The following is a 27074-nucleotide window of genomic DNA, read 5'->3' on the forward strand; positions in this document are numbered from 1 at the left end:
GGAGAATGGATTTAATATCTATTCATTCAGCAGATAAAGACATAAAATAGAGCCCACCTAGAAAGGACTATTGATTCTGCTTGTTCTATTATGAGCACTCAGAGCATCGAAGTGTTTTATGCAAATGTTATCTCTTAATGCACCTGCCCCAACAGTCATCATCCTGTTTGGTAAGTACACATAAGGATCAAGCTGAATCCATACTAAAAAATAGTTTGAAGGGTTATTTTTGCTTGAACCAGGAATGAACTGAAGCCATTCTGAAGTGTTTGTGGAGCCTATGCTGGGCTTGATTTTTTTTTTAAAAAGCTTTTCAGCTCCCTAGATAAAACCACACCAAAAATTCACATAAACAAGCTAAAAGAAGACTGAGAGTCTATACAAACAGGAAATATTTGTGCTTAAGTCAGAGTTTGCTATCACTAATGCTTTACCAAACTGTCAAGGCTGGAAATGGTGCCTCAGAAATCCTAGACCTGTAATTCTGGGTGAGGAATTTTATGCTGAGCAAGACAAGCAAGGCAACACATTTAAAAACCCAACATATTAATAGTCCATTTATTTAAACAAAAGAGTCTTCTACTGTATGGAGGTTACAAGAGAGATTAAAACAAAATGGGTGAAAATTAATTGTCAGAAACATATATCTTTGCAGAGATACGCTCCTGCTAAAAAAGGATCAAGTCTTTATACCTGTTTACATGTCTCCTAGAAGGCAAATAAAGACATAAACCATATCTCTCTGTCTCACATGCTCTTTCACACACTCTCTCAAGTTATAGGAAATGACATCAAGCCACTGAGCACAAACCTAATTCCAGAGTACACAATGATTCACACATTGATGTGGTTTTATGAGTATTGACAATGTGAAAAGTTAGATCCAGCTCTGCACCTAAAACTACCAGCCCTGGTAGATGGGAGAGCTTCTGGTTAATCTCTCATCACTGCTAGTGTTACCTTCAGACAACATGCTTATAGCCTCATCAGTCTGCTGGCTGTCAGTTGTCGATATTTTCTTTGAATCATGGACGTTGCTTTGGTAGTTCACTGGTGAGGGATAGGCATTTTCCCCTGCAGTTGATGAGGACATAGATTCCCAGGGTATTTCTCTTTTTCGCCATTTCAGGTCCACTCTCCATCCTGTCCACCCATAGAAAGCTAACGTGAAAAGAAAGCCTTGCATCGGATTAAGAACCCCCTAGGAAAGAGAAGTACAACAGGAATTACACCAGCAAGGCTTCATTTTCAGCCCCAGCAAAATGTTTTTTATGTATTAACAACTTCCCTTCCAATGAACAATTGCTTTAAAATATGCTATTTGCATGCAAATAAAAATGTATGTTTTGGCTATTGCAGACACAAACAAATCAGAGTAAAATACTATGACCTGTTGTTCCAAAATGGCTGAGGCCATCCCAGAGAACCATAAGCATCAAATGACTTTTTAGCATGAATTTTAGCCAGTCAATCCCCTGATGCGTTTTTAACTTTCCCCACAAACTCTAGACTTTTTTATTCATGAAAGCAAATATATTTTTCATTAGAAACCAAGTCAAATATATAAGGATAGGCACTAGCATACACAGACAAGCATTTTAAATTAGCAGGAATTGATCTGTCTGGAATTCCCTTAGATTCTTGAGCCAGTGAAAATGTCCATCAAAGTGGGACAGAAAAATGGGGAGAGGCACTGGAAAAGAAAATCCTGAGTGATCTCCAAAAAACTTTGCCTGTTCCCAGTGCCATGGGATGCTTAGCAAGTTAATGGTTTTAGCTGCTTCCATCTTCCTCACAGGAAAAGAGGAAATTATTTTTACAGCCAATTTAAAAAATAGTTCAGTTCCTAGACTTGACCTCTTGCTCTCTAGGTGAGTAAGAGCAAGGTCCCTGTCACATGAATGTGTTCACTTCTTCTCAGAAGAGGACATTGTATTACATCAGTTGCATCACTTAATCCTTCAATATCAAACTGCTCAAGGGCTTAACTATACAAAGGATGCTCAGGCCTTACAGCTATTTAGCAGCTCCAGAATAAATTTTCTTGGAAAAGGAACATGCAACATCACGCCTGAAAAATCCCTTGTCAAATATTCTAATAGGAGAAAAGAGGGTAAGGTACAGTAACAGAGCAGCATTTTACAGCTATTTTTTGGTGCCTTATTTCCAAGATTTTTCATCTATTTGTCCCCAAATAATGACCAGAATGTCAAGATATAAGATGTAATTTATTCTTTAAAATTAAAAAAAGAAACCTTAGTTGCAAACAGAGAATTACCATGAAATGCTCATTTAATGGGGAAACCTTCAGGAATCGTGAGCTAAAACTTTGCAGCTTGCATTATTGCAGAGATTAGCAAGGTTAGGCTAGAAATCATTGTAGTGGTCTGTTCTGAATCCTAAAATGTGTAGTGATTAGTCACAGAGAGAATGCATACTACAGTAAATGGGAGAAAAAGTTGGTCTCTAGTACATCTTTGTCAAAGTGTCTATGAGAAATGTGCTCCCAAGTGACTGCTCATTCCTTTCTCTTACTTAATTATTTTCTTCCTTGATTTTCAGAGTGTTTATATCCCCCAAAATCATAAACCACATATTATACTGTTCCACCAGTCTTATAACAGTGATTTCTAAGACTAAGCAATTGTCACTTCTGACCTACCATTATAATCCATGTGATCAGTGCAGCACTTCTGATGTTTTTCAGGGGCATTTCATTGATATCTGGTTGCATTTCGAGATAGAACAAAAGGGTCTCATTGATGATATTGGATGACCAGCTATTGGAGGAGCAAAGAAGAAGACAGTTAAATATAACTATGTACACGTAAAATATGCTTTGCCTTCAAATTATAGAAATTAAGATCACTAATAAGGACAGAAAGATTTTTTTTAAATCATAGAATCATTAAGGTTGGAAAAGAAACCTAAGATCATCAAGTTCAACACAGCTGGACTTGTTAAATCTCAATCTAAAGGAACTAGTAGCTTTTTGAGATCATGATCAAAAACCAGACACCTACCTACCAGCCCAGGCCTAGACAAAGAAGTCAAAATAAGAAAAAAAAACCAAATAAACGGAACCTGATAATTTGAACTTGCTGCAGAACAATGATAGTAAATTGCAGAATAAAACTGAGATGAAAAGCAACTGTGATCCATAATGGGAACATCATTCATGCTGACTTTTTTCACTGATGCCTTGAAAGAGTTGTGCTCACAGATAAAGAAATTGAATATATGCACATGTAAAAGGCCTTAGGAATTCCAGCTGGAGTTGGAATTTCAGGGTTAGATTACAGCAAACTTTCAAAATGTCCATTAAAAAAACTACAAAAAACTACCAAAGTTGACTTTAAAACCCTTGAAAATGCTACCAATTTTTTTGAATAAAGGTAATACTTGTTTCCAAATAAGGATGAGGATAACCAACCCTCATTATGTGAAAGAAACTGAGTGTGTTCTACACTAAATAAAGGTTATAGCAAGTGGCTGTAATTTCCTATGACTTCTAAACAGTTAGACCAGCATTTCTTTATTAGTTCTACTGCAGCTTCAGAAAAGAAACCATCAGCATCCATGTCATACTTTCCAAAGGGTTTTATGCATGTGCTTCCCCCAATTATATTTTTATCCCAGTGTAAAACCTCCTGCTCTTCCTTCCCAAATCTGTAGGCATCTCTTCTACCCTGTGTTGCCCCAACCTGCTGTCTTTGACTAAGTTGTTTCAGATCTGACTTCTGGGACGGAAGGAAATCTTCCCTAAGCTTCTGAGAGGGGACTGCCTCAGTCTTTCCCTCCAGTAACCTTTGAGAGAGGTTTTTACACTCTAAAGCTTATGTTTTATGAGAACAAAATCCTAAACCAGAGCTGTGATTTTGTTTGGGTTTTTTTTTCAATAGGAAAAGCCAGAATGAGACATAATGGAAATAAACAAATGTCCCCAGAGTGTCCATAGGAAATTGGCCTTTTCTTTCATGCTTGCTCCCAGATCATCAAGCTGGCCACCATTCCTTAGGTTGCAACGCACTTCTGTGGTGCTCCTGGACTCTTTCTTTCCACAGCCCTGGAAGCTTGACTAAGTCTCTGCTCCTCATTATTTCAGCAATTTCCAGGAATCCATGCTGCAGGATCCTTTGCTGCTTTCTCTGTCTCCTTTCTCTGCTGGCTACCCCACCCTTCACATTGGAAACTTCACTCCCAAGCCAAGCGGACTCAGTTATTCCCTAAGAAAAGATAATCATTTCCCCTCAGAGCACTCCAGCAGCCAGGAGAAGATAAAAAAGCCAGCCTTTCTCCCTGCTCAGCCTTTTAAAGCAATGTAACATGCATTAATACACCTGTGTATAAAGAAGTTAAGTAGTTGTAGAGACTGTAAGTTTGGCCAAGTCATTTCACTACTCCAGGACCATTTCCTGTTGCCTCACTCCTCTCCTCCCTGTCCTATTGCCTTTTTCCTATCCTACACCAAAGTACTATTTTCATGGAGCAAGATGGAACACTAAAAAAAAAAAAAGATTAAATAATCAGAAATTTCCCACACAATCACATGGAGATTTCTGGCATATAACCTTGTATTTCCAGTCAATATCCATGTTCTTTTCAGGCATTTGGGAACTGCAGAATACAGAGGTTGCAGCATTACATGATCATAGTCAGAGCCATGAAGCCAGTCTTAGATGCATATTTATTGTAGGTTTTCAGTGATGTGTTTGGTGACAAGAGGTTCTGAGAAATCTTGATTACAGAAAGCCATCTATCAGCCCTCAGTGCTGGGAAGCTGCTGTACCACACAGCTTCAGTCTATGCCCAACCTATTGGGAGTTTTTTGCTATTGTTTCTTGGTGCTTTTACTTTTCCGATGGTTAAACATTTCATCATTTCCTCACAGCTTTGTGATGTTACAGGAATGATTCATCGCCTTTGTGAACTAGTTTAGAACTGTTTCTTCCTTACACACCTTCCCTTCCAAGCATAAAGTCAAAAAAATTAAGCAAATGATCAGGTTTTACTCTTGTCCCATACCCTCTCCATCTGGGAAAAAGGCAGTTAAAAGCAAAACAATACACTTCTTACCAAATAACAAATACCAGCATAATTTTGAAGAAGCGCATCTGGATCTCTGTTCCCAGACGTCTTTCATTCTCTGTGTAAATCCCTTGTCTTCCTTTCAGTAAGGAGGCAACTGGAAAGCATAAAATTGTGTTCATTAATATACATGTATCTTGTTAGTTTAGGCACAAGAATCCATAAGACAGATGCCTGTAAAGAGGGAACTGCTGTCTCCAGCAGCAGGTCAGAAGCTGGAAGGACCATCATAAAGGAATCTCACATACAGCCTAATACTAAAGGAAAATAATTACACACATTTGGATTCATAAAACGAGTGATGTCCCACGAGTTGGTTTTTCTTCTCTCAATCCCCCTGAAATATTAAATAGTATAGTCAACATACTTTTATTTTATAACAAAAGGTAGCGCATACAACTTCTATATAATGTGTGGTATAATTACATACTTACTATGTGATGTTCAGACTAAAATAGAATAGATTCTATCCTATTATGCACATTATTTTTCACCGTGTCATTGATAAAGCATTAGCTACACCTCTGAAACTTGAAGATGAAATGTCAGAAAAAATAGTTATGCCACATGCTGTTCAGATATCACAAGGAATATACAAACACACAAACCAATATACTCTATGGATTTTCCCATAAAAAGGGCAAGTTTTTACAGGAACAACTTCTTAAAAGAACAACTGTTCCTTTGAAAATCAGGATTACTGAGAGACACGGGACAGATGGGATGAAGACTAAACTGAGAAGACTAGATCTTCTCCTGCTGTTTTTGTATAATAAATGTGTAGATATATTCAGATACTGCAAATATCTAGAACTGATCATATTATATGCAAAGAACGCATTGAATCCGTGGCTTTTATTCAGTCTCATTTCTTCCAAGCACTAGATAATAAATTAAACTGGAACTTCAAGATCCCATCTGAGTTGTGTACAATTCCCATTTGTTTCATAATCTCAGAATCAGAAGTGACAAAATTCTGATCACATTTTATTACATTTTTAGCTCAAGGGCTGCCAAGAAGTTAAATCAACTTTCAGATCTCACCTATGTTATCTTTAAACAAGAATAAATGACATTCCAAAGTCCAGGTTGGTACCAAAACTACAGCAGAGTTTAACATCCACTATACATTGTCTCGAATGCTTTAAATCAAGTAACATAGAAATACTTTCACCAATCTACAGCAGGTGTTTATAACAGAACAGGTTGAGTATGTCATCAGTGTGTCTCTAGGGCAAATTCCCCATCAAGATGGTATCTTCATTTCAATAGGCAACTCCTTCCCACCCTTTGCTATATGTTTATGATTTATTGAGAAGCTGTCCCACATCACTGACTACAAAGGCATGACTTTCTACAGTATTGCTTTGTTGCTAAACAACACATATTGATTGATGTTGGCCAGTAGGAACATACCTGCTGATACTGTCCTCCTAAACAGGATTGGGTTGACCACCAGCACTAGCAGGAGTGGGGCATAGGTTGTGACGTAATGTGGGATTGCATGTTCCAAGCCATTTTCACAGCTGAGAAGAAATCATTAAAAGCTTATGCATTTTTTTCCCCACAGCTGACAGTTCTGGCTATTCTATATCACCTTTAACTTAAAAAAAAATAAAAAGGAATGAAGCAAACAGATGCAAACCTTAGAATACATAGACCTTCACCACCAGTTCATATTGGACATAAAGCTGATTTTTAACATGTACTGTCTGTGCATTTTTTCTCAAATTTAAAGGAAAGCTAAAACCAGGAGTGGGAGAGCAGTTGGCTCGCAGCAGAAGCTGTATCACAGCCCTGCAGCATTCCCAAGTGCCTGTGTTGCCTGGTATATTTCTTCTGGGCCCCCTGAAACCCAGGGAGGTATTTCTAGCATACTCACTGACTCAGTGGGACATGCTTGTCAGAGATCAAAAGGCCCAGGTTTTGGATGTCTGTCTCTAAAGCTGACCAAACGACATTCAAATGACCAGAGAATGCTACAATTTTGCAGTCTGTTCCCAGAGTTCTGCTTACCTGGAGATAGAAGGGTAATAAAGCAGTGCGATTCCCTCCACGCAGAGCAGCACTGCAAGGCCCCACGTCATCATGTGGTACAGCACAATTGTACTGCAAGCACCAAACAGGACAGGCACAATTAAAGATATCAGACCTTACACGATCCATGTTGCAAGGTAAAAATAGGACCCTCACTGAAAAAGAGCTTTACAGATAGGAAATTATGCAGAACAACACTGGCAGTACATTAAACTAAGGAAAGTAGGTGTGGCGGGGGGGCTCCTTCTGAAAAAGAATGAGCCAAAGCAAAGTTGTTCGGGCTTGCACATAGAGGTCCTGTCCCCTCTAGCCTGTAGGGTGGAGGGTCAGGACTTTTTCCCTTCCCTTTATCCATAAGGAACCCCTGCATCTTTCATTTCTCCTGCAGAGAGCAAATTAGCAGATTAAAATTTAGGAATGGAGTTGAACAGTCAAATAAAACACTCATGTAATTTGAAGAGAACTATGTTTAATTTTCACAGTTGGATACTGTTCCTGTTTTAGGGAGATTCAGATCTGTGTGTGTAGAAAGTCTTTTGCTGTTCACTCTGATCTTAGAATCAAGCACAAATACATATGATTTTTTTGTGTAACAGGGAAGGGGGAAGGAAGCAGGTCCCAGATGTTTCAGACTAGAACTATGGGATTTTACAAAATCAGGTTTATCCTCAGCAGTCCGAAACTAACTCAAAAAGCCCCATTTTGGTAACATTTGCCATAAGAACCATATCTTCTGTACCTGACTGCTAAGTATTCTCTGGGAACAGAAGCACATAATCCAACATTTAGCAGTAGCAACTGAAGGTTATTTTGTTCTTTAAACAACCAACTTAGAGACATCATATATTTTCTGTCTGGCATTAAAGCATGGTATTTTCCAAAGGGTTCAGGTTCTTCTGTCATGGGCATTGCAGAAAAATATATAGTAAATACCTTTCATTCTTCTGAGGAACTTTACAAGTGTGATCAGAAGGGAAATAATGACCACCCTGAGAAGTGGATAAAATAGAAAATCCGAGAAAAATTTAAAAAATGGGAAATGAACTATATGAAATTCAGCACTTTCCCCCTCTCAATTTTTCATTTTCAAGATAACACTTTTTTTGCTGCAAGAATCAATTTCAGGTACAGAATAGGGACCAAATAGTCATCTCACTGCCATAAAATTTATAGACCACAATTTGCTCCATATTTTTCCAAAGGTTAAATGAGTTCAGTTACATTTAAATTTAGGTTAGATGTAAATAAACATCTGAGCATTACCCTGGCAATTTAAGTACTTGGAACACCACTCATCCCTATCATTACCTAGCAACCATATGAACATCAGATGGTTGTACAAACTTCACTTACACCCTTAGACAGCTGCAAACACAGACATACAGTGTTGGAAGGAAAATAACAAATTCAGAGCTTTAACTCTGGTACCTCAGTCCAGCTGATCTTCTCACCACCAAGTAAGAATCAACAGCATAGCAAAACAACCACCAGAAGCCAGCGCTATATAACAGCTGGATCCACATCTGGAGGGGAAAAATTGCCAAATGTCACAGCTGCTTCTTGAGTACCACTGGGGCAGGAGAGGGACTTTTGCCTGGCAAGTTGTTCTTCAAATGTGTGTGTATTTTCCAGACAAGATTATGAAGTATGAAATCTTACTCAAAATCACAGGAACAGCATTGTTGTAGCCTATGGGTCAAGTCACAGGTAAATTGAGCAGTGTTTGCTTTCACAGCTTATTTTGTAGTCTAGAAAACCTGTTATTTACCTCTCCATTCCTAACCTCAGTGTCATAAGTGAAGCCCAAAGAAATTTATAGTGAGCATGTTTTAATTTTAGGTTAAAATTTTAAGTGTTTCTCAGTAGCTGAGGCATGAAAATATAACTGAGGTCAGTTATAACCACAGTGTGCCTACGCATTCTGGGTTCTGCACGTGAGAGGTATTTTCTCAATGCACAAGGACCTGATTCAAGGAACGGTTATCAAGAAAGAAAAGGTCATTAATGAGAAAATCACTCACCCTCTGGAAAAATATCCATACTGAATTCCCTGACTGATTTCTTCAATAAAAATCCAAAGGAAACAGGTTCAAGTCAAGTTAAATTCAACAGCATTCTTGAGCTGACCCTATGCATTTTACCCATGAGTTTGTATAAGACAAGTGACCTTTCTTTGCTGCTGTTTATAAATTCCACATTTCTTCCCCACAGGAGCTGGCTCTTTGTAATAGTCTGGAACTGTTTTAATATTCAGATTACCTTCCCTCCAAGACATCTTTCAGTTCTTATCTGAATATCCTTTATCACAGCTCCATAGTGGCATCATTTTACATCTGGAAACCAACATGCTTTTTATTGAGCCAAATGTCAGTGAATAGAGATCAACCATTCCATCTTCTGAAAGGCAAATCAAGCAGGGAAATATTTCCTTTCACCATGGGGGTAGACCCTACCTCTAGTCATTTGTGGCACGAATTATTCAGCATTTAATTCAAACACCATAACATTTTCCTAGTGCACAGGAGCCAAAAAAAAATTCCAGTCTTCCTTCTAATGCACTTTACCCATGGCACTGAGCATGTAACTTCATCTGCATGTTTACATATTTGCTGCAGTTGAAAAATGCACAATTTACTGTATATACAGACACATATACAAAAATAAACTGTGGGGATTTCCAAAAAATCCAACATAGACAAGACTGTCTCCAAAAACAATATAAATCAGATGCACTTATAACCAAAATCTTCATATGCTATCTTACTTTTTAGCAAAATGACACATTTTGCTACAGTGCCTGAGAGAGTACCCCTCTGCAAACCATTTAAAGAAGATGTCTAACAGCCTCACTATTTGGAGTTTGTATTGGCTTGTGGTTAAGTGAAATAAAACAGTGGTACTAAAAGAAAAATAAAATAGAATTGGAAACATTTTATTAACTCACATGAGAATATGTATGGGAAAGTGAGTGGAAGGAGGGTTAGTTTTCATTCCAATATAATTAAATCTAAATTTAAAGTGACTCAAATTACAGCATTTTACTAGAGTCCAAGAAGGGGAAAATAAAAATTGTGGTAGACCGCTATGCTGCTCACCAACTAACCTGAGATTCAAATGAAAAACAAGCAGTCTGCATACAGTATCTTGTCACCATTGAAAAATACTATTTTTTGTGTTAAGGGCCAGAAAGCGAAATTTAAAACATGAGGAAACACAGGTTTTGAATAGGACATTCTTGCTACAAGATATTGAAGTCGTTGGTTTCCTCTTCCTTGAAGGAAAAAAATCAGCATTTGCATCTAATAAGCAAAACTTAAAGATGTATGACAGAATTGAGAATCAATAGGTGCATACAATTTATATTTGTGTATGTGGCACAAAACTATCATGTTTGAAATTGCCATTGTATAGGCATACAAGGCACAGTGAATTCAAGCTGGCACATATTGTTCTGTTTAAAAAATACTGAATAATTTTCTTTACATGGAGCATATCTCCTTCTACATTGTACACTTTGAATTGCAAATCTAATACTGTTACTGCTCATGCATTCATTCACTGGGCACCCTACCTGTTGAATTTGGGTAAAGTGATGAGCTGTCTTATTTGTCATTCTCCATGTTTTGGTAAAAAGTGTGACCTTTATTCTTGTATATTAAACTCAAATTATATGTCTCAGACAGTATTATGATAGTAAAATTTGGAGCTGAGTTTTGATCTGTACTTTTGGAATGCATTTACATTTTCTTATTCTTGTGTTTTAATCCAGAAGATACTTAATTTGACTTGTCCAGATGCATTCACTGAATGCCCATATAAGCAGCAATCTGAGTTGTAATCCTACATGGCAGGGACAGACCTTCTGCCAGCAGCTTTGCAGCTTTGAGTATATTTATCTTTAAGTTCCTCTGTGTCTAAAACACACATGCTCATGCCACAAAGGCTAATTTGAGCTACCCAAGTTGCTGGTTTCAGGAGGGCCCCACTGCCACCACACAGGCTGTAGTTTCTGACAGAGAAGGTGGGAAGATAATCTCATGCTTCCAGTGCGACGGAGCCACTGGGGTATTAGTGCCGGCAGTGGTTCACAGCCCTTTCAGGATTGCTTATACCCTTATGGCTCTATATTCCTGACCTTAGTACAGGTATGTACTCCACTACCCTGGCAATCCTGCAATGAGTGAATACTAAAAAACTCTTGGGATCCCTTTGACCTGTGCTGCCCTACATCCTCACAGGCACCATGCAGCATCGTGTAGCACCCTGCCCGTCCTGATACAGGCTCTCAGAGGAAGGCAAGAACGCACTTGCAGGGGTGTGGCAGAGGCTGAAACCACCATATCCAGGCTCTGACTCACAGCCGCATTTCCTTTTGGACACAGTAGTTTGCCTTTAAGACTCCCCACGCGGAGGGACTGTTAATTGGGAGGAGGAGAAAGGGGGGATGATCTCTGTACCTACCGCGCTCCCCACGCAGAAAGTGGAAGGCCACACATCAGTCCCGTTCGCCACAGAAATGTTAGCTATGAAGCCTGGGAAGCCTAGCCATACACTTGACCTAAAGATCATACCTAAGGAAAAAAAAAGTATTAACGCTTTGAATCTGCTGGTGTGATTTGAGTCACATGCTTTCCCCTGGCCACATATTTCACATCGCAGCCCAGATTTTGTGCGTCTACCAGAAGGCGACGGCTGCAGAAGAGCACAGTAGGGACAACTGTGTTATTTAAATGTCAGTGTAATCACTCAGGGAAAAGTAGCCCCAAGAGTCGGAAGCTGCTGGGACTTGCAATGTTATGTAGATTAAAATCTCGCTTACTTACAGATGGTCTCACACACTTCCTTAAAATAAACTGGGTAGCAGTTAACAGATTGACATAAAACAGTCACTAACTATTACAATTTTACCAGCATATATTCATACATTGCTATTCACTTCTCTATAATCCCTCATTTCAGAAAAAAATTATTTCCCACTTTTTGCTGCCTTCATTTTTACAAGCAACTGTTTTCCTCTCTGTCACAGGACTGAACCAAAACAGGGCTTCAGAATTAGGTGAGAACACTACCCGTTTTAAAAATAAACTTAGAGTTTGTTAGTGAGGTTTTCTGGGTTTGCTTGAAATAAAGCACCAACATATAACAAAACCCACCAGGTTTCCCACCAAGAATGAACTATTTCCCACCCACCGAAGTGAGTCTAATACAAAGACAATACTGGATAACTAGTTTGAGTTTGCCAGTGAAAGAGAAAGGGAAAAAAAACAACTTTGCTGGCCTCATCTGACTAAAAGGACCTTTTCCAGGTGAATGCACATATGTATTTTCCATATCCCTCTTTCTTTATTTCCCCCTTTATTCATTTGTTTATTATTATTATTCCCTTTCTTTATTTGTTTTAGTATTGGTACTTACTAGGCACTGTAAGAGAACAGTATGAGAGGTATGAAAGGGGAAAAGACCTGAAACACACAGACACATACACACACACACAACCCCCACTCCGAGCAGCAAGAGAGACAAAACAGCACTACTTCTATTACCTAATGTGAAGGAAAAAATGCTACTGTAGAAACAAACTTGTCCTGTATTTTCATGTGTCATGGTAATTTATACCCAATTTGGCAGTAAATGATCGATGGGACAGCTTAAGACACACTAGTTTCATTTTGACTCATGTATTTCGTTTTATTCTCTGCTGTTCTATTCCCCCAACCTATCAGCCAGGGGCTGGACAGCAGGTTATGCTTGATAAGGGAGCTTCACTTGCATTTCAAAAGTCTGTGTCCAGCTGCAATTCAAACTCTCTTGCTGTCAATGCGATGTGCTCAGAGAAGCGGCTGGCACATGAACAAGAGGCAGACGTGGTCTGAGAGGATTTAAAGACATAGAGGACAGCGGTTTTCAAACGTAGTCCTAAGGACTGGCTAAGTGTTTGATGTCAGCTTAGTTTTCAATGTGCTGCATCACCTCCACTTTTATGCCTTACTCTGAGGACCAGTCACTATTCTGGATTTTAATTTGTTTTAAAGCATAGATTTTGGTGTATATATGTCAAGTGCTTTCACTTTTAAAGTATAACTACTAAACAAGAACTTTCTCCTGAAAGGCCTATTATTTTCTGATCTCACCTAGCCTAAATCTTTCCATGAACACATAGAGCATGTTTTCCTCAGAAATCTCTGCTATCCATTCACCAATTTCATTTGTCTATGGTACCTCAGGGCAATAAGAGCCTGCTACAGCAATGGCAAGGGACATCAAGTGGGCACTTACCTAAGCCTCCAAGGATGTCACAAATGGAGATAAGGAGAAGGATGGTGGAAGAGGAGGAGGCTTTGGGCATCTTCCGTGGGCTCTGTCCTTTCTTTGGCAGAAGCTGCAGGATGGTCAGCATCAGACTGATGGAGGCACTGCCAATGCAAACTCCGCAGAAGACTTCAGGCTGGAAGTTCATCACTAGCTGTGTAGCTGCATCCCTGTTAGGGCAGCAGTACGTTTCTAACCTTGGAGAAGCCATGAAATGTCCGGCTGGTGGAGGGGCCCCAGGAGCAGAAGAAAATACTGTTGCTTCCCCAAGGCAGCATTTACTTTTTCTTCACCCTCCCCATTAGTCCTTGGTGGTGAGAATCACGCGATTGATGGATCATGTGCTGCTGCTGCTGCTAGAAGTAAATCCCCCCAAGCTGCCTCTCTCAGCCTCTTCTAGCAAGGAGATCAGATCCAAACAAGAAAACACAGTGTAATCTGAAACATGCCCCATGCTTGCTCAGAGCCATTGGCAACAGTTCACTCACATATTTCTGTTTGCACAGTATGTGATACAGGAAGACTTAAATTCGTCAGAGCATTGAAGATGGTTTAAAATAAATAAGGATGCAGATACCAAAGTAAAAGCATTAGATTTTAATTGTGTTTCTCTTTAGCCCCATCCCACACAGCACCCTTTAATTACTGCAAATTAATTGAAAAGATGAGTCTGGATACAAGCAGCCCTGGTCTTTACAGGGAGGAGTAGGTATATAAATCCACATCCAAACCAAAACCTTAGTTTCAGTGATCCAACCCACCCACCTCCGTAAATAAAATTAGAAACATACCCTATCACTACAGGAAGAGATTGCAATTGGGAAAAAATATTAACCTCATCCTATTTAAGCCGCAAGCACAAAATATCCTCTATTTAGTCTGTACTGTCTGCATTGGATCAGCTTGACATGGAAAATTCCAGGACTTAGAATTTCTCAATAATATTTTTCTCTTTTCTTTTTTTTTTCCTTTTTTAATTTGGTAAGGATTTTATATGAAAACAGGATTTTGATCTGCAACACTTGTTTTTACTTTATAAGCTAGACAATATCTTTTAGGACAGGTCCTGTTAAACACAGCAGCAAATACTCACAATTATAAATACAGAAAGTAATTCTCCCCTCTTAGCTAAGCTTCACTTAGCTAAGCTGATACTCCCTGTATCAGCCCTCACTCTTCCAGAAAACCTGTTTATAGGAACACATTCAGGATATACAGGAGGGAGCATTGCCAACAGACTTGAAGTCAACAGCTTGTTTAATAACAGTCATGGATTTTATAATTAGTCCCTATAAGAACAATTTACCTAACCTTTTATTTCTTTTTTTTCCCCAATGGTCCAGCTTATTATTTCACCAAAAATTATGAAGGACTAGCGAATGACAGTGGGATGTTTTGTGTATAGGGCTTATAAACACAGAGATTTCAGCCAGTGTGTCTGCCCTTAGTAGAGAAAACAGCCACCAGTCCTGGGTAAAATGGTACCTGCTGCGTTCTTCATTAGGGAAAATACCTTTTACACTTGATCCAAGCAAAAGAACAAACCCCATCAAGCTCATCAGCCTGCTGACTGCTGGTGGGGGCTGTGCAGTCTCCCGGTGCCAGACAGTGGGAACAGGGCTTGGGCAGCAGCTGGAGCCAAAGCTGCCAGACCTGATGTGTGTCCACCCAGCCTGTTCCAGGAGACTCCCCAGTGCTCTGCCCGGGCTAAGACACTCAAAGAGCAGCATGTTAGCTTGCAAATTCAAACTCCTACACACGGATGTCCATTCATTAGCAAGCTGTCTGAACTCCCATTATAGTCAACTGAGGTCTTAGGCAGCCAAGCTTACAGTCTAGACTTTGTCTAGAGAGCTGTTTAGCTCTTCTGAAAATAAATGCACAGGGTGAGCTGAGTAGGCTCCAGTGACCATACTGGGAACTTAGGCATACACACCATCAAAGACTGTGAAACCCAGGCAGCTGAGCTGAATGTTTTTGCTGGATGTTTTTGCTCCTTTACAGCATAAAGAGATTTCCCTGCTCCATGGATGAGGACAGATGAGTGACCTGGATGTTGCAATCCTATTTTTTGTTGCTGTTATGTATACAAAAATATATTGGGGACAGCAAGGTTGCAAAATCAGATTGCCCTGCTCCAGGTTGTCAATATAAGGCTCTGTTGTCAGTACAAGTTTGGGACTTTATTCCACCTCTGCTAGCGCAGCGGTGCATGGGGTTGCCACATTTCTGTCAAGATACTGCGTTGAAATCTACCCGGCTACTAAAGAACAGAAATTACCATCCACAGAGACAGATTATTAGTTAAAATAAAGCCATTATATGCCATATATACAATTCAAATACATATAAATTAGAATAAATTATGTTTGCTCTCATTTGAAGGTACATTTACATTGCTGAAAAAACTTTAAATTATTAGACAGAAATGGAAACTGTTGAATAGAAACCTTTCATTTCCACTATCAGGTTCTACAATTGTTCCCCTCACTATTTCTGTTGCTATTTTCCTTCCTTCAAAAATTTGAAAAGCATGTCGTTATCCTGATTGTTTGTTCTGGCTTACAGATTGGAATGTTTTGTGTGTTTTGCTTTTTCTGCTTATCATTTGTTTTCATTGATCTTGACTGTGATCTTCTAGTTTGCCCACATGGATTTACCACTTATTATTTTTTCTCCCTGCCTTTTTTTCAGCCACTTTGAAACTACTTTCATTCCTCAACTGTACTCTAATACTCTGGAGACTAATTTTTTTATCATTCTCTTCATTACTCTCCACAGTTTTGCCAGCTGTGCACCCTACTTTTATTGTTTTACTTCTCTGAGTGAAGGATTGGTTTTTAACCTCTTCTTCTGGGTCCCTTGCCTCCTGCAATCTCTTACGATTTGATTACACAGTTACTTACAGAGGGAGTAAGTGTTTTTTATTGGGAGCAAAGCATATGACCTCTAGCATACCTAATGCAGAATAGAAATCAAAGTGACTCATAGATTAATGGATACTTCCATGATACAAGTAGAGGTGTCTAAAACATGCCAATATTTGAGGCTGAATGGGAGATGGATCTGCCAAACTAATGAGCCACCCATTATCTCAGCTGGTAAGATCTAGCTAGTCTCTGGTTCTTGTTGCTGGTGTTGAAGTATAAAAAGTTAGAACAGTCAAAGAAATTCAAAGCTGGTTTTGCAGTCTTACACTTGAGATTAAACTGTCTTCTTGTGGTTATGAAAATAAGAAGATAAAAGCTGGGGACAAAGGCAAAGGAAACAGAAAAGTTGTGAAAGAAAGTAAGAGAATCGTTATTTTGCCTTGTTAAGGACCATTATATATTATTCAATAAAACTTACATCATTCTACAGGTCCTGATTCTCTCTGAAATTATTTGCACAGTTCCCACTTCTGCCAGTGGTACAAAACAGACCCATGAATATGCTATTGCCTCATTTCTGCACCAAGGCAGGACCTCAGCTAAGCAAATGGTGTTGCTTGGAGACAACCACTAGCACACATACAAGAAACATTAAAAAAAAACCAAAACAAACAAAAGCCCAAACAAACCAACTAAAAAAACCAACAAACCCCTGGAATTGCAAATACCATTCCATCACACTTACAGCATAAGTACAACACTAAAAATTCCAGTCCTGGTTTTGGACATTGGCAAGAGTGTGCTCAAGAATGAGACCAATACAGTGCTCTTTGCAAGGAGAACATGTGTGTACTCCGTAGTTTTAGAAATAACCTACTCAATTTCTCCTTGGATTCAGGACATAATGTTTCATCCCTGTCCATGTTCATTATTAAGATGAAACACTGGCTTCTAAGGGAAAGCAAGGACAGGCGTGCATTTCTGTTGTTAATGTTTCTGTGTGTTTATGGCTTATGCTTGAGTGTGCAGCTATACACATCTCAATCACTGTTTTAATTAAATCTGGGACTACAGCACTGGTTTAGAAAGGACAAGGAAATTTGTGGCTATAGAGACAGAGGATAGTTTGTTTTCGTTTATATGTATAGTTCAATGCATGAATTAACAGCTCCTAATGACGATCTTAGCTACTTTACAAATGTAAAAGCTATATTCGTCAATGGTTCGTGATCTCATTGCCTTTTACACATCACCTGATGTAACATTTCTCAAACTAGGTCTGTCTTCAAGCTAAATGGATGCAGTTATGATCTCCCCAACAGATTCTGAAATATGTTCTTAAAAACCTTGACATACAAATCTTCTATATGCTTTAGCACCATTCTTCATTTTACCTACATAGACTTCCTGCAATTAGATTTAATTTGGAAGAAACTATAAGATATGTCCTTTCCATAATCATCAGTACTGATTTTTAAAGGTAATTTTAAAACTGTTTTTCACTTAATGTATAACTGAAATTAATGGGGAAATTCACACCCCATTATTTCTATTTCAAGTTTTATGTAAAATTAGGAAGGGATATTGGAACAATAGTGATATTCAAAGTGTAATATCTGTCATTATTATAACAGCTACAGACTCCATTAAAAAGAACTGAAAGAAAAACATGCATCAATTCCCATCCTTCAGTGATTGAAATATAATTATAGAATTGTAGATTATTATTATTTTACATTTAAAGATTGTGAATATTAATTTTAAAATTATGAGAATTTACATCTCATTTGCATAAAATAATAATTGTGAAGTTATTTTTGTTTTCTCTAAGAATAGAAACATAAATACATAAAATGAGTGTGCATTTGAACAGCTCAATAATTGTGTGTATTTGACCGATGCAATCATATTACACAGATTTTATTGACTTATTATACACCTTCTCCAGGGAAATGTTACCTTACCTGGCTTTTGTGAAGAAACATACAAATATTAGTTATTGAAACTGTGCCTGTAATGCATTTAAATTAGTAAACAAGATTTAAACAGATCAAGTACAAATAACTAAGTAGAAAAATGTATCCATAAAACTCAAGAAAATTATTTTTGCTTAGGGATTGGAAGAACGAAGTCCCAGACTCTCTATGCCAATGCTGAGAATATTACAGTCTTCCAATCTGTATTAAGAAAAATTTTTGTGGCCACATTTCTGGACAAATTCCACTCATAATCACTGTCATTGTTACAATATCTCACAGAATAAAAATATACCTCTGTTTCAGCACACGTGTAATAAAGAGACCTTGTCCCGCACCTACACAGACTACGTGAGATAGAGTTTGAATAGGAACTGAATAATGAAAAAGACTGTGAATGAAGGAATATTATCTCTCACACACTGTGATATTGACAGTTGGATATTAATGTTCATAAGCATGTAGATGGTACCCTGATCTACAAGATGTTGAACGTTTATCCTGCCCTCAGTATCTCCCAAAGGAATCCTGGGCCCCACCACTTCTGCATTGTCTTTGAGAGGTTACATCAGTTGGTTCCCTCAAGAGAAATTATGTATACTCTTATATCCTTGTTATGATTGCTATACTGTGCAATCTTTTTAGATTATATCTCCCACCACCCAGCAGTTATGTTTTCAGAGCCCATTAGCACTCGAACATTGTCTCATAAAACCTCTGTTCTCAGATCAGTCTATGTAACCAAATCGAAATATATCACAGCACTAACTTCACAGCTCTTAAAAGAGCTCTTGCAAGAACTCTCCAAGGCTCTATTAATTAAATTGCTAAAAATGTCAATGTACTGTGGCCAATTAGATGGTCTTGTTGAATGCTGTAACCACGTATCAAAGGGAATTCTGACAAAGTGCACAGTCCAGGTCCAGACCACAGACACCAGCCAATATCCCCCCTTTGAAATCCCATAAGCATCACTGGGTTTTTTTCCTCTGCAGTGGCTGCACGGCCAGCAGTCAGCCCTGCAGCAACTTGGGACTGGGTTAAGGAAAGTTGCAACCTTCTATTCCACAGATGGTTGTCTTGTAGTTTCTGAAATGAGCAGATAGCTCAAAAGTATGGCTTAGCTGCCTCAGGGAATCAAGAGGAAATGCAGTAATAACAGCAGAAACATTACAGTGCGGAAGGAGTTGGGATCCACTCTTTCGACTTTTCTTTGAAATCATGATTAAAGATCATGATTTCATTGTCAGCCATCGACTTTGCAGTCCAGGGTGGACAAAGTAAGAGCATCCAATGTAGTTTACCGGATATACCCTTCAGGTGAGCAACATGGCTACACTATATATTTATATTACGGCTTGGCTACATCAGCTACTCCTATTAGTCAACTTCCTGGGAGCACAACTCCAAGAAATCATTTGGTCCTAAAACTCCTTCAGAAAATGCAATCTTTTGAAAGTAATCCTCTGTGTAAGCTTCAATACTCCATAAATTCTGACCTTCAAAAGAAATAAATCTTTGGGGTTGTGATAGGATCTGTCTTACCACAGAAGATGGGCAATAATCCCCCACAGCAAAGCTGTTTCCTCAGGATGTTACTAACAGTGCTTCACTTACATGAGTCTGCTTTACACAAAATTCAGGCTAAGGAAGTAGTACCTTCCACAGCCTTATTCTTTCTAATCCAACACAAGACAGGAAGAGCTAACCTGAATGTTGCACTTTTTCTCATTTGTATGGCTTGGTAGGATTCCCTCAAATATCCTATCAAGTGCTAACTGTTCTGGCAGCAGAACTGAGAGGAGACCACACCTACACATTTAGTATAAAGAGGCGTAGCACTCTGCGGTGATGTGACACACACAGAAAGAACTTCTGTCCCCTGGACTTCTGGGCATGCTCAAAACAGCTTTACCTCTGCTCTAATATCACCACATTCATGCAATACAATAAGTCTGGCATTGCTGGACCATAGTCTGTTGAGCATATCTGATGTTTTAGGGCAAAATGCTATGGCACTGCAAAAAATAAAGAACATTTACTTCATGCCTTATGCATGCTTAGATAGACTCTCACAGGTGCTACATCCTATGACCTTCACCTGGACATGGTTCATTTTTTGTGTAAGCAACCTGAGATTAGAAAGGTCATTTGTAATGAAGAAATGCTGTCTGTTTATAGAAAGCACTGGGAGATTTATTTATACATGGCTGATAGGCAGAAAAAGGAAGGTCTGCTTGGGGCTAGCTAGCAAATGAAGACAAAGTCCAAGTGAAAAATAACAGATTACAAGGCTTTTGTCTGCTCTCACGCATACTCTGGCCTTTTGCTATTTATCTACCCTTTTAAAAGCCTTCACAGAGTTCTCTGAAAAAGAGCATTTGAAACCTTCTCTTTGGCATTTTCCCTGATCACGCCTGCTCCAGTGACCATCTTCATCAAGTATAGAATTTAGATGTAACAGGCTGTGATATCAGAGTTTAAATGCATTAGAGACTTTTGTTAGCCTCTGAGGCTATGTCCCTCATGTAATTAAAATGGTCCAGCAACTGTTTTACGGCACGAGGGCAAGTGGCATAGCACAGTTTGTACAGAGAATGTCATCATGTAACGTGTTATCAAAGAAGACAGACAATGAAAAACACTCCCTAATGTCCCATGATCAGAAACACAGCGAGAATAAATATTACAAATGATGCTTCACTGAAATGATGGAACTTCGTGAAGAAAAAAAATCCTAGGTTAATGAAGCTGCAATGCACGTAGATATGATCAAATACAGCTATATAGCATATAAATATACATATATATGTATATGTATATATATATCCATATACTGCTGGACTCTCTTCCACAACTAAAAAAGAGTGGCTTCATCCACACTATCTCATAGTAACAGTCACTGGACCACATTATCCCCCAAACTGTATTCAAGCATCGCCTGCTGCTGATGAAACAGTGTGGACAGTCATGTACTGGTGCTTCAACCTATGTACTCTCACAACCCCGGCTTTTTGGTTTCTTTGTAAAGTAGTCATCTGAGATGTTATGATACAATTTGACAAAAGGCCCTAATGTAGGAACTGGAAAAGGAACAAGTATACAGATACCAGAGGGACAATGACCCAAAACAGGACTTAACATGTGCCTGAACTTGACTACAAGCTGAAAACCGCAACCCTGGGGAAAACTAGTTACCTTCTCTTGTTAGGCTGTATGTTATCTTCTGACTCTGCAACCACATAAGGAGTTGCTATAGACCTTTTTTCTGACTTTCAATCTTGTTATCATGCAACATTGTGAAAATAATAAATCCTGAAGTGGACGACAGATTACAGGAGTCTGTGTTGGACTCATCGCTTTTTTTTTGTCTACAGGTCTAATAGGTCTCAAGATCTGAGCCAAGAATATTATTGTTGGCAAACCATTGTATTTTTTCTCTTTGTCAGTCATAGCTGCAGTTTGTTCCACAGTGCATGCTCTCACCCTCATAAAATTGCTCTGAAGTACAAAGCATATGCGCTGTGGGAATAAGTAAGAATTGAACAAAGTTTGAACTGAAATCATCATGGGAGATAGAAATATCAGGGCATCATATGAAATTCTATTATTTCACAAATTTCAGCTTTATAAAAAGCCCTAGGTAAAAAACAGAGAGGATTATTTTTTTTTTTTGGTCATAAAGAACTGAAGAACTCAATATATATTTGAGTTATATATATCTGAAAGGCTGAGAACTTCTAAGGCTTTTTCCAGCACTAATTATGTGCTGATGAAGCCTTATTTGCAATACAGGAGAAACAAGATACACTTGGGAAAGGTTTTTAAAGTGCCTAAATCATAGAGGAGACATCCTGCTGGAGCTTTTCAACATGTTATTTTTCATTCTGGTAAAGTAGGTAATTTGTTGAAATCAAAGTGTTTTGCAGAAGAGCATGATTAGGCTGAATTCATCAGAAGCAGTATGGCAGGTTTCCAAAGGAAAGCCACTTGGTTTCCAGATATGCCAGGATGTCTGTTGTTGAGCTGCTACCCAACCTGTTTCTCCAGGTTCTCAGGACTTTCAGACTACACAATGGACTGTCAGCAGCTTGCCAAACCTTGAACTACTTGATCAAAAAATCCATCCACTTCTGTTACAGGAACTTCTTATCACTATTTCAGTTGTTTTGGTCTTTGTGATGATAATTGTCAAAGACATCAGGGTTTGAAACAGGAAGGAGCTGGAAGCCACTGTGCAGCCAGAAAGCTACAGTCTAATCACTGTCAATGAAACATGGTGATATGAATTGCATGACTGGAGAGCTGCCATCAGTGGCTATAAGCAGATCAGAAGGGACAGGCAAAGAAGAAGTATTAAATATTACAAAGAAATTCTTCACTGTGAGGGTGGTGAGGCACTGGAATAGGTTGTACAGAAAAGCTGTGGATGCCCCATCATCGGAAGTCTTCAAGGCCAGGTTAGATGGGGCTTTAAGCAAGCTGATCTAGTGAAAAATGTCCCTGCCAATGGGACATCGGACAAAATGATCTTTTAAGGTCCCTTCCAACCCAAACTATTCTATGATTCTATATTTCACTGTATGTTTTGCTAATTGTACCATAAACACTTTATAGGATTAACGTTTGCTCCACCTACATATGCATGCATGCCCTATAGCTTTTCACAGTAATATTACAGATTGCTGTGCCAGTGAGCTATCTGGGAATAAGATATGCAAGTCCATAACTCCCACTTTGTGACTAATTTCTCTCCTGAGTTCTGGCAGTAATCTCACTGGATTCACAGTATTGTCACAAAACTGTAGCCTTCAGAAAATATTTTTTTTTTAATATTTTATTCTTAATTGTAGAGATCACACACTGTAGAGAGCACTGGCAACTAAAACAATATGCCTTCAGCAACTATGTCAACTGGTTACATAGAAGATGATACCTTGGTACAGTTATAAAATAGATAGGTTATTTTGGCAGACACCACTAAGGATGTGTACAAATCTGCTCTACCCCGGTGCTAGAGGTTGTAACCCTTGTAACTGAGCTGATAGAGCAGAACATGGGCAGTGGATCAGCTGTTCAGTTTCAGCATCTTAACTTAAATTGTCCATGAACTATGCATGCTCCAGGGCATCAATTTTTAATTTCATATGGATGAGGCAGAGGCACTTTGTCTCTTCACCAATCTGCTGATGTTTGGCGGTTAGCACCAGGAAAGGAGTAGTAACAAAGAGTGGGAGGTTGTAAAGGCTTACCTCACCTCAGTTCTTTACTCTGTAACTATGAGTCAAAAGCCTCTCCTTCTCTCAAATTTCTCAGCTGCTGGGAAAAAAGAAGCCCTGATGACATTGCAAGGTCCAGCACAATGAATGGTTTCAAGTAAAAAAGCCTATTCCAGAGCCATCCCGCAGGTATTCTGTGCAATTCAATGCAAGGTGCCTCAAGGAAAAGATATGTGGTGTACAGCCACAAGGGTGAAGCAGGCTGTACCTCAACATCACACTGTGCCTGACACTGTTTAAATAAAATCCTGCCATAAAGTAATTTATTCACAGTTTTGGTAATACCAACGACTAAGTAGAGAGGAGGTATGCAATATGAGCAACAGAAAAAATGGAGGCCAGGTAAGTTCTGTGGAACAAAATTTCACTTGAAATTGTTAATCAAGCTTCAAGTACCAAGGCAGGAAGACAGATGAAAAGAGCTCAGTTTTTACAAGGCAGGATTCACAAACTGGGTATGTGGGAACCATCCCTTAATAAAGTCTGATATCTCCTTTTCCATGGCAGAAGGCATTTGGGTAACTTTTGTGTATCACTGTGAAGCATCTTTGGCACATGTTTTTACAGAAGGGGATCCCTTTTATACCACATTGGTCACAGCTGCATCATTTTCTGTCCTTAATGTGGAAAAAGTCTGTTACTTCCTCTGATATATTCATGGCATCCTGATGTATCTTGCATTTCTACCTTCTATTGCAAACTTCTGTGTACTCAGAAAACATTTGACAAGCTGAGGATTTGGTCACTGAGGCTTTTGTTAAACAAATACAGTTATCATTGGTTCTCTTATCACACAAATGAAAAGTAATATTTTAGAGCACATTCACTAAATCCTTTGTTCTTTATTTGAAACCTTGTGAAGGCTGGCGAAGCTGCAGAAATTCAAGTAATAAAATTATCACAATATTATAAGAAGAGCAAAAGTACAAGGCTCCAGCTGGGTTCTGAACAAGCTTCAAGTCCCACAGAGAGGCAGGATATAAAAGATATGGACAGAAACGACAAAAGAGAATTCCTGTCTTGCTTTGACTTGCCAAACTTACATGAATGAGGAACTTTACATAGTGGTCTCTTCATTTTCCATTGGTAACATCAAAAGAGAAAAGGCAAAAAAAGGTGTCATTCAAGATAAAGAAGTCTGATTTCTGAACTGTCAGTCACAAGCTGAGGATCTGCTTGATGATTGTGTCAGACTATTAGGGTGTAAGCACGCCTGAAACTTAGCTAGAAACTTGTTCTGAGGTCTCTCTTAAGTGTGAGCACGAAAGCTTTCAGATATTCTTTCTTTAGGCAACTGCTTTCCCAAGAGCTACATGTCCTCATCTTCCAGTGGTGTAATTACAGTATCAGTTTGAGAGTTTTAAAAGGATGATGATTCCTGGCTCTAGATTTTCCATTTTTAAAATCTGTGCTCAGATTTCTTCATCGTTCTCCAATACTGAACTTATAAGACCAAATCTAAAAGCCAAACAGTAATGTAAATCTTGAATTTCTTAGGTACAACAAAATGTTCAAAATGAAGAAGAATTAATGTTTTGAAGTTGAAAAAGGGGACACAAACAGGGAAAGTCTTTTTGGAAGTAGAGTTTGCTCTTCTCATTAGTGATGTAAGCTATTTTATTTCCATTTCATTTCAATCAGCATACTTGGGGATACACTAAAGTTCAAATTGTTATTCTGGGTCTTTCTCCTATTACCATTCTTACAAAAATCAAGTTGTATACTTCCAGCTATAGGTTACTGAGCATACATTGCTGTGCAGACAAACTGGTATGTCTTACACAAACATAACTGTAGACTTTGTCTCAGATTCTAAGAACAACTGGAGACAGGCCATTGAGTAAACCACTTCTATTTCTACTTGTCTAAATGACAGAAAATAATTAGAAAAGAAATCTGTCTGAGGATCTGCAAGTCATTAGAGGCCTCAAATAACTTGATGCAATATCTAGGTTTGGTAAAAGGTTTGTATTTAGCAGGATTCTCATAGAAGGATGTGTAGGTGCCCTCTCCACTGTTCCTTCTATCCCTTAATCATACCAATGGTGTATTTTTCTTGTTTCTAAATGTCCTCCAATCTGCTCCTATGATTGATGATTCAGACGCTCTCAATCCTGAAACCAACGTTCTCTTTAAGTATTAGAGAAACACCTTGTAGGTAATGTTGGAAGTATTGTAGAAACAAATTGCTTTGATGCAAGACAGAAGAGTTTCACGAGGAACAAACCAGCTGAAACAGGAGTTAGGGGATCACACTAACTTAGAATGCCAATTAGAATGGCATAATGGTCACTTTCCAAAGCAAAATATGTGAAGTGTCACATCAATGTACAAAACCTTGAAATCCTGCTGCATATACCAGGAATCTCTATGAGACAGCTTGTCACAGGAGAAAGTCTCTCGAGGTTCACTAGTCTTTCAGAAACTAAAATAGAGATTTCCCTATCAAGCAGTACTTCATCTGCTTGGTCGTGAAATGCTGGAGGATTGTGTGCTGGCACACAAGTACTCCAGGCCAAGTCTGGTCCTGATTTAATGCACTGAAGCCTCCTATAAAGTGACGCAAATGAGCTGAGAGGATTGCAAGAAATAAGCATTTTACTCTCAGCCCCACCCCTAACACAGTGTCGGTATCAGGCAACCCTAAACCTTATTTCCTATCCATAAAATAAGATTTGCGTGAAGATTAGCACTTCCAGTTCTGCCTCGCACTCTGCCATCAAAACTTTTTTGAGTCTAGGACTCCAAACCTCTTCCCCGTTAGGTGCCTTTGCTGTAGGCTTCACCTGTCTTTCCCACCGCTCCAACCCGGCACCAAGCCCATTCCGGCCGCGGTCCTGACCCCGGAGGCCTAGGCCAGGCTGTGGTGCGGGGCTGTCGCTAGAGGGGCTCGGAAGGAGAGCCCGGCCCGCGACCGCGGGGCCCCTCCGCCCCACAGGTGGTGGAAGCAGCGCAGGGCGGGGGATGCGGCCGGCAGGGGCGGGCAGAAAGCGCCTCCCTCCCTCAGCTGTTCCCTGACTGCTCTCAGCGCTGCCCGGACTCTCCCTGCTCAACCCTCCCCGAGCACCGCGGCGAGCCGGGAAGGGCCGCCCCCCCCTCTGCTCTCTACCCCGGCCTCCCGCCGCCTGGCACCGCGAAGGCGGGGCGTCCCTGGCCTGGAGGGGGCGGCCACAGGGGCCGGCTGCCCTTTACCCCGCCCTCCACCTGCTCGCCGCTTTTGTTTGGGAACGGGGGTGGGGGGGAGGCGCGGCCGCCCTTGCGTGTGGGGGGGTGGGGGGTGGCCCGGGCACGGCCCCGGGGCGGCTCGGGGCTCACGGACCTTGTCACCGCCGCCTTTGTCTGCCAGTCGGTCCGAGATTGCTCCCCCCTCGCCCTGCATCTGCTCCTCCTCGGCCGGGGGATCGCGCCGTGGGGTTGCCGCTCCCGGGGAGGGTCGAGCGGGCGGAACGCGGGTTTCGCCCTCTTTTTGGGGCGAGAGGGAGGTGGAGGCGCCTCTCCCCGCCCGGCGCACCGCG

At 39.7% G+C, this 27074-nt stretch overlaps 1 protein-coding gene across 4 annotated transcripts; it reads right to left on the minus strand.

Annotated features, from left to right (window-relative positions):
- Positions 1 to 544: 544 nt before the first annotated feature.
- On the minus strand, positions 545 to 26989 carry GPR143 (G protein-coupled receptor 143). Of its 4 annotated transcripts, XM_027675142.1 has the most exons (10): positions 26879 to 26965; positions 23533 to 23596; positions 13402 to 16680; positions 11587 to 11696; positions 8554 to 8648; positions 7105 to 7197; positions 6505 to 6614; positions 5077 to 5185; positions 2663 to 2780; positions 545 to 1201 (listed from the first exon to the last, which is right to left on the minus strand). In XM_027675142.1, exons 3-10 carry the CDS (start codon positions 13643 to 13645, stop codon positions 902 to 904), a joined length of 1179 nt encoding a protein of 392 aa, XP_027530943.1. In that variant the 5' UTR covers positions 13646 to 16680; positions 23533 to 23596; positions 26879 to 26965; the 3' UTR covers positions 545 to 901. The 4 variants fall into 4 exon arrangements, with proteins under 4 accessions (XP_027530943.1, XP_027530946.1, XP_027530945.1 ...); XM_027675145.1 differs by lacking the exon at positions 23533 to 23596 and having other exon boundaries at positions 13402 to 13830; positions 26879 to 26989; XM_027675144.1 differs by lacking the exon at positions 23533 to 23596 and having other exon boundaries at positions 13402 to 15694; positions 26879 to 26970.
- Between the last annotated feature and the right edge of the window lie 85 nt (positions 26990 to 27074).

Source organism: Neopelma chrysocephalum, unplaced genomic scaffold (assembly GCF_003984885.1).
Source record: "Neopelma chrysocephalum unplaced genomic scaffold, ASM398488v2 Primary Assembly neopelma1_25, whole genome shotgun sequence".
NCBI lineage: Eukaryota > Metazoa > Chordata > Aves > Passeriformes > Pipridae > Neopelma > Neopelma chrysocephalum.

What these genes read in the sequence shown, in the direction of transcription:
- GPR143 (XM_027675145.1), bottom strand. Translation starts at nt 13,645, where the DNA reads ATGGCTTCTCCAAGGTTAGAAACGTACTGCTGCCCTAACAGGGATGCA. An exon ending in CTTTCTGCGTGGGGAGCGCG is followed by an intron (nt 8,649 to 11,586) that starts GTAGGTACAGAG and finishes TTTCCCCTCCAG; the next exon opens with ATGTGGATCCAGCTGTTATA. An exon ending in TGATCACATGGATTATAATG is followed by an intron (nt 1,202 to 2,662) that starts GTAGGTCAGAAG and finishes TCTCTTTCCTAG; the next exon opens with GGGGTTCTTAATCCGATGCA.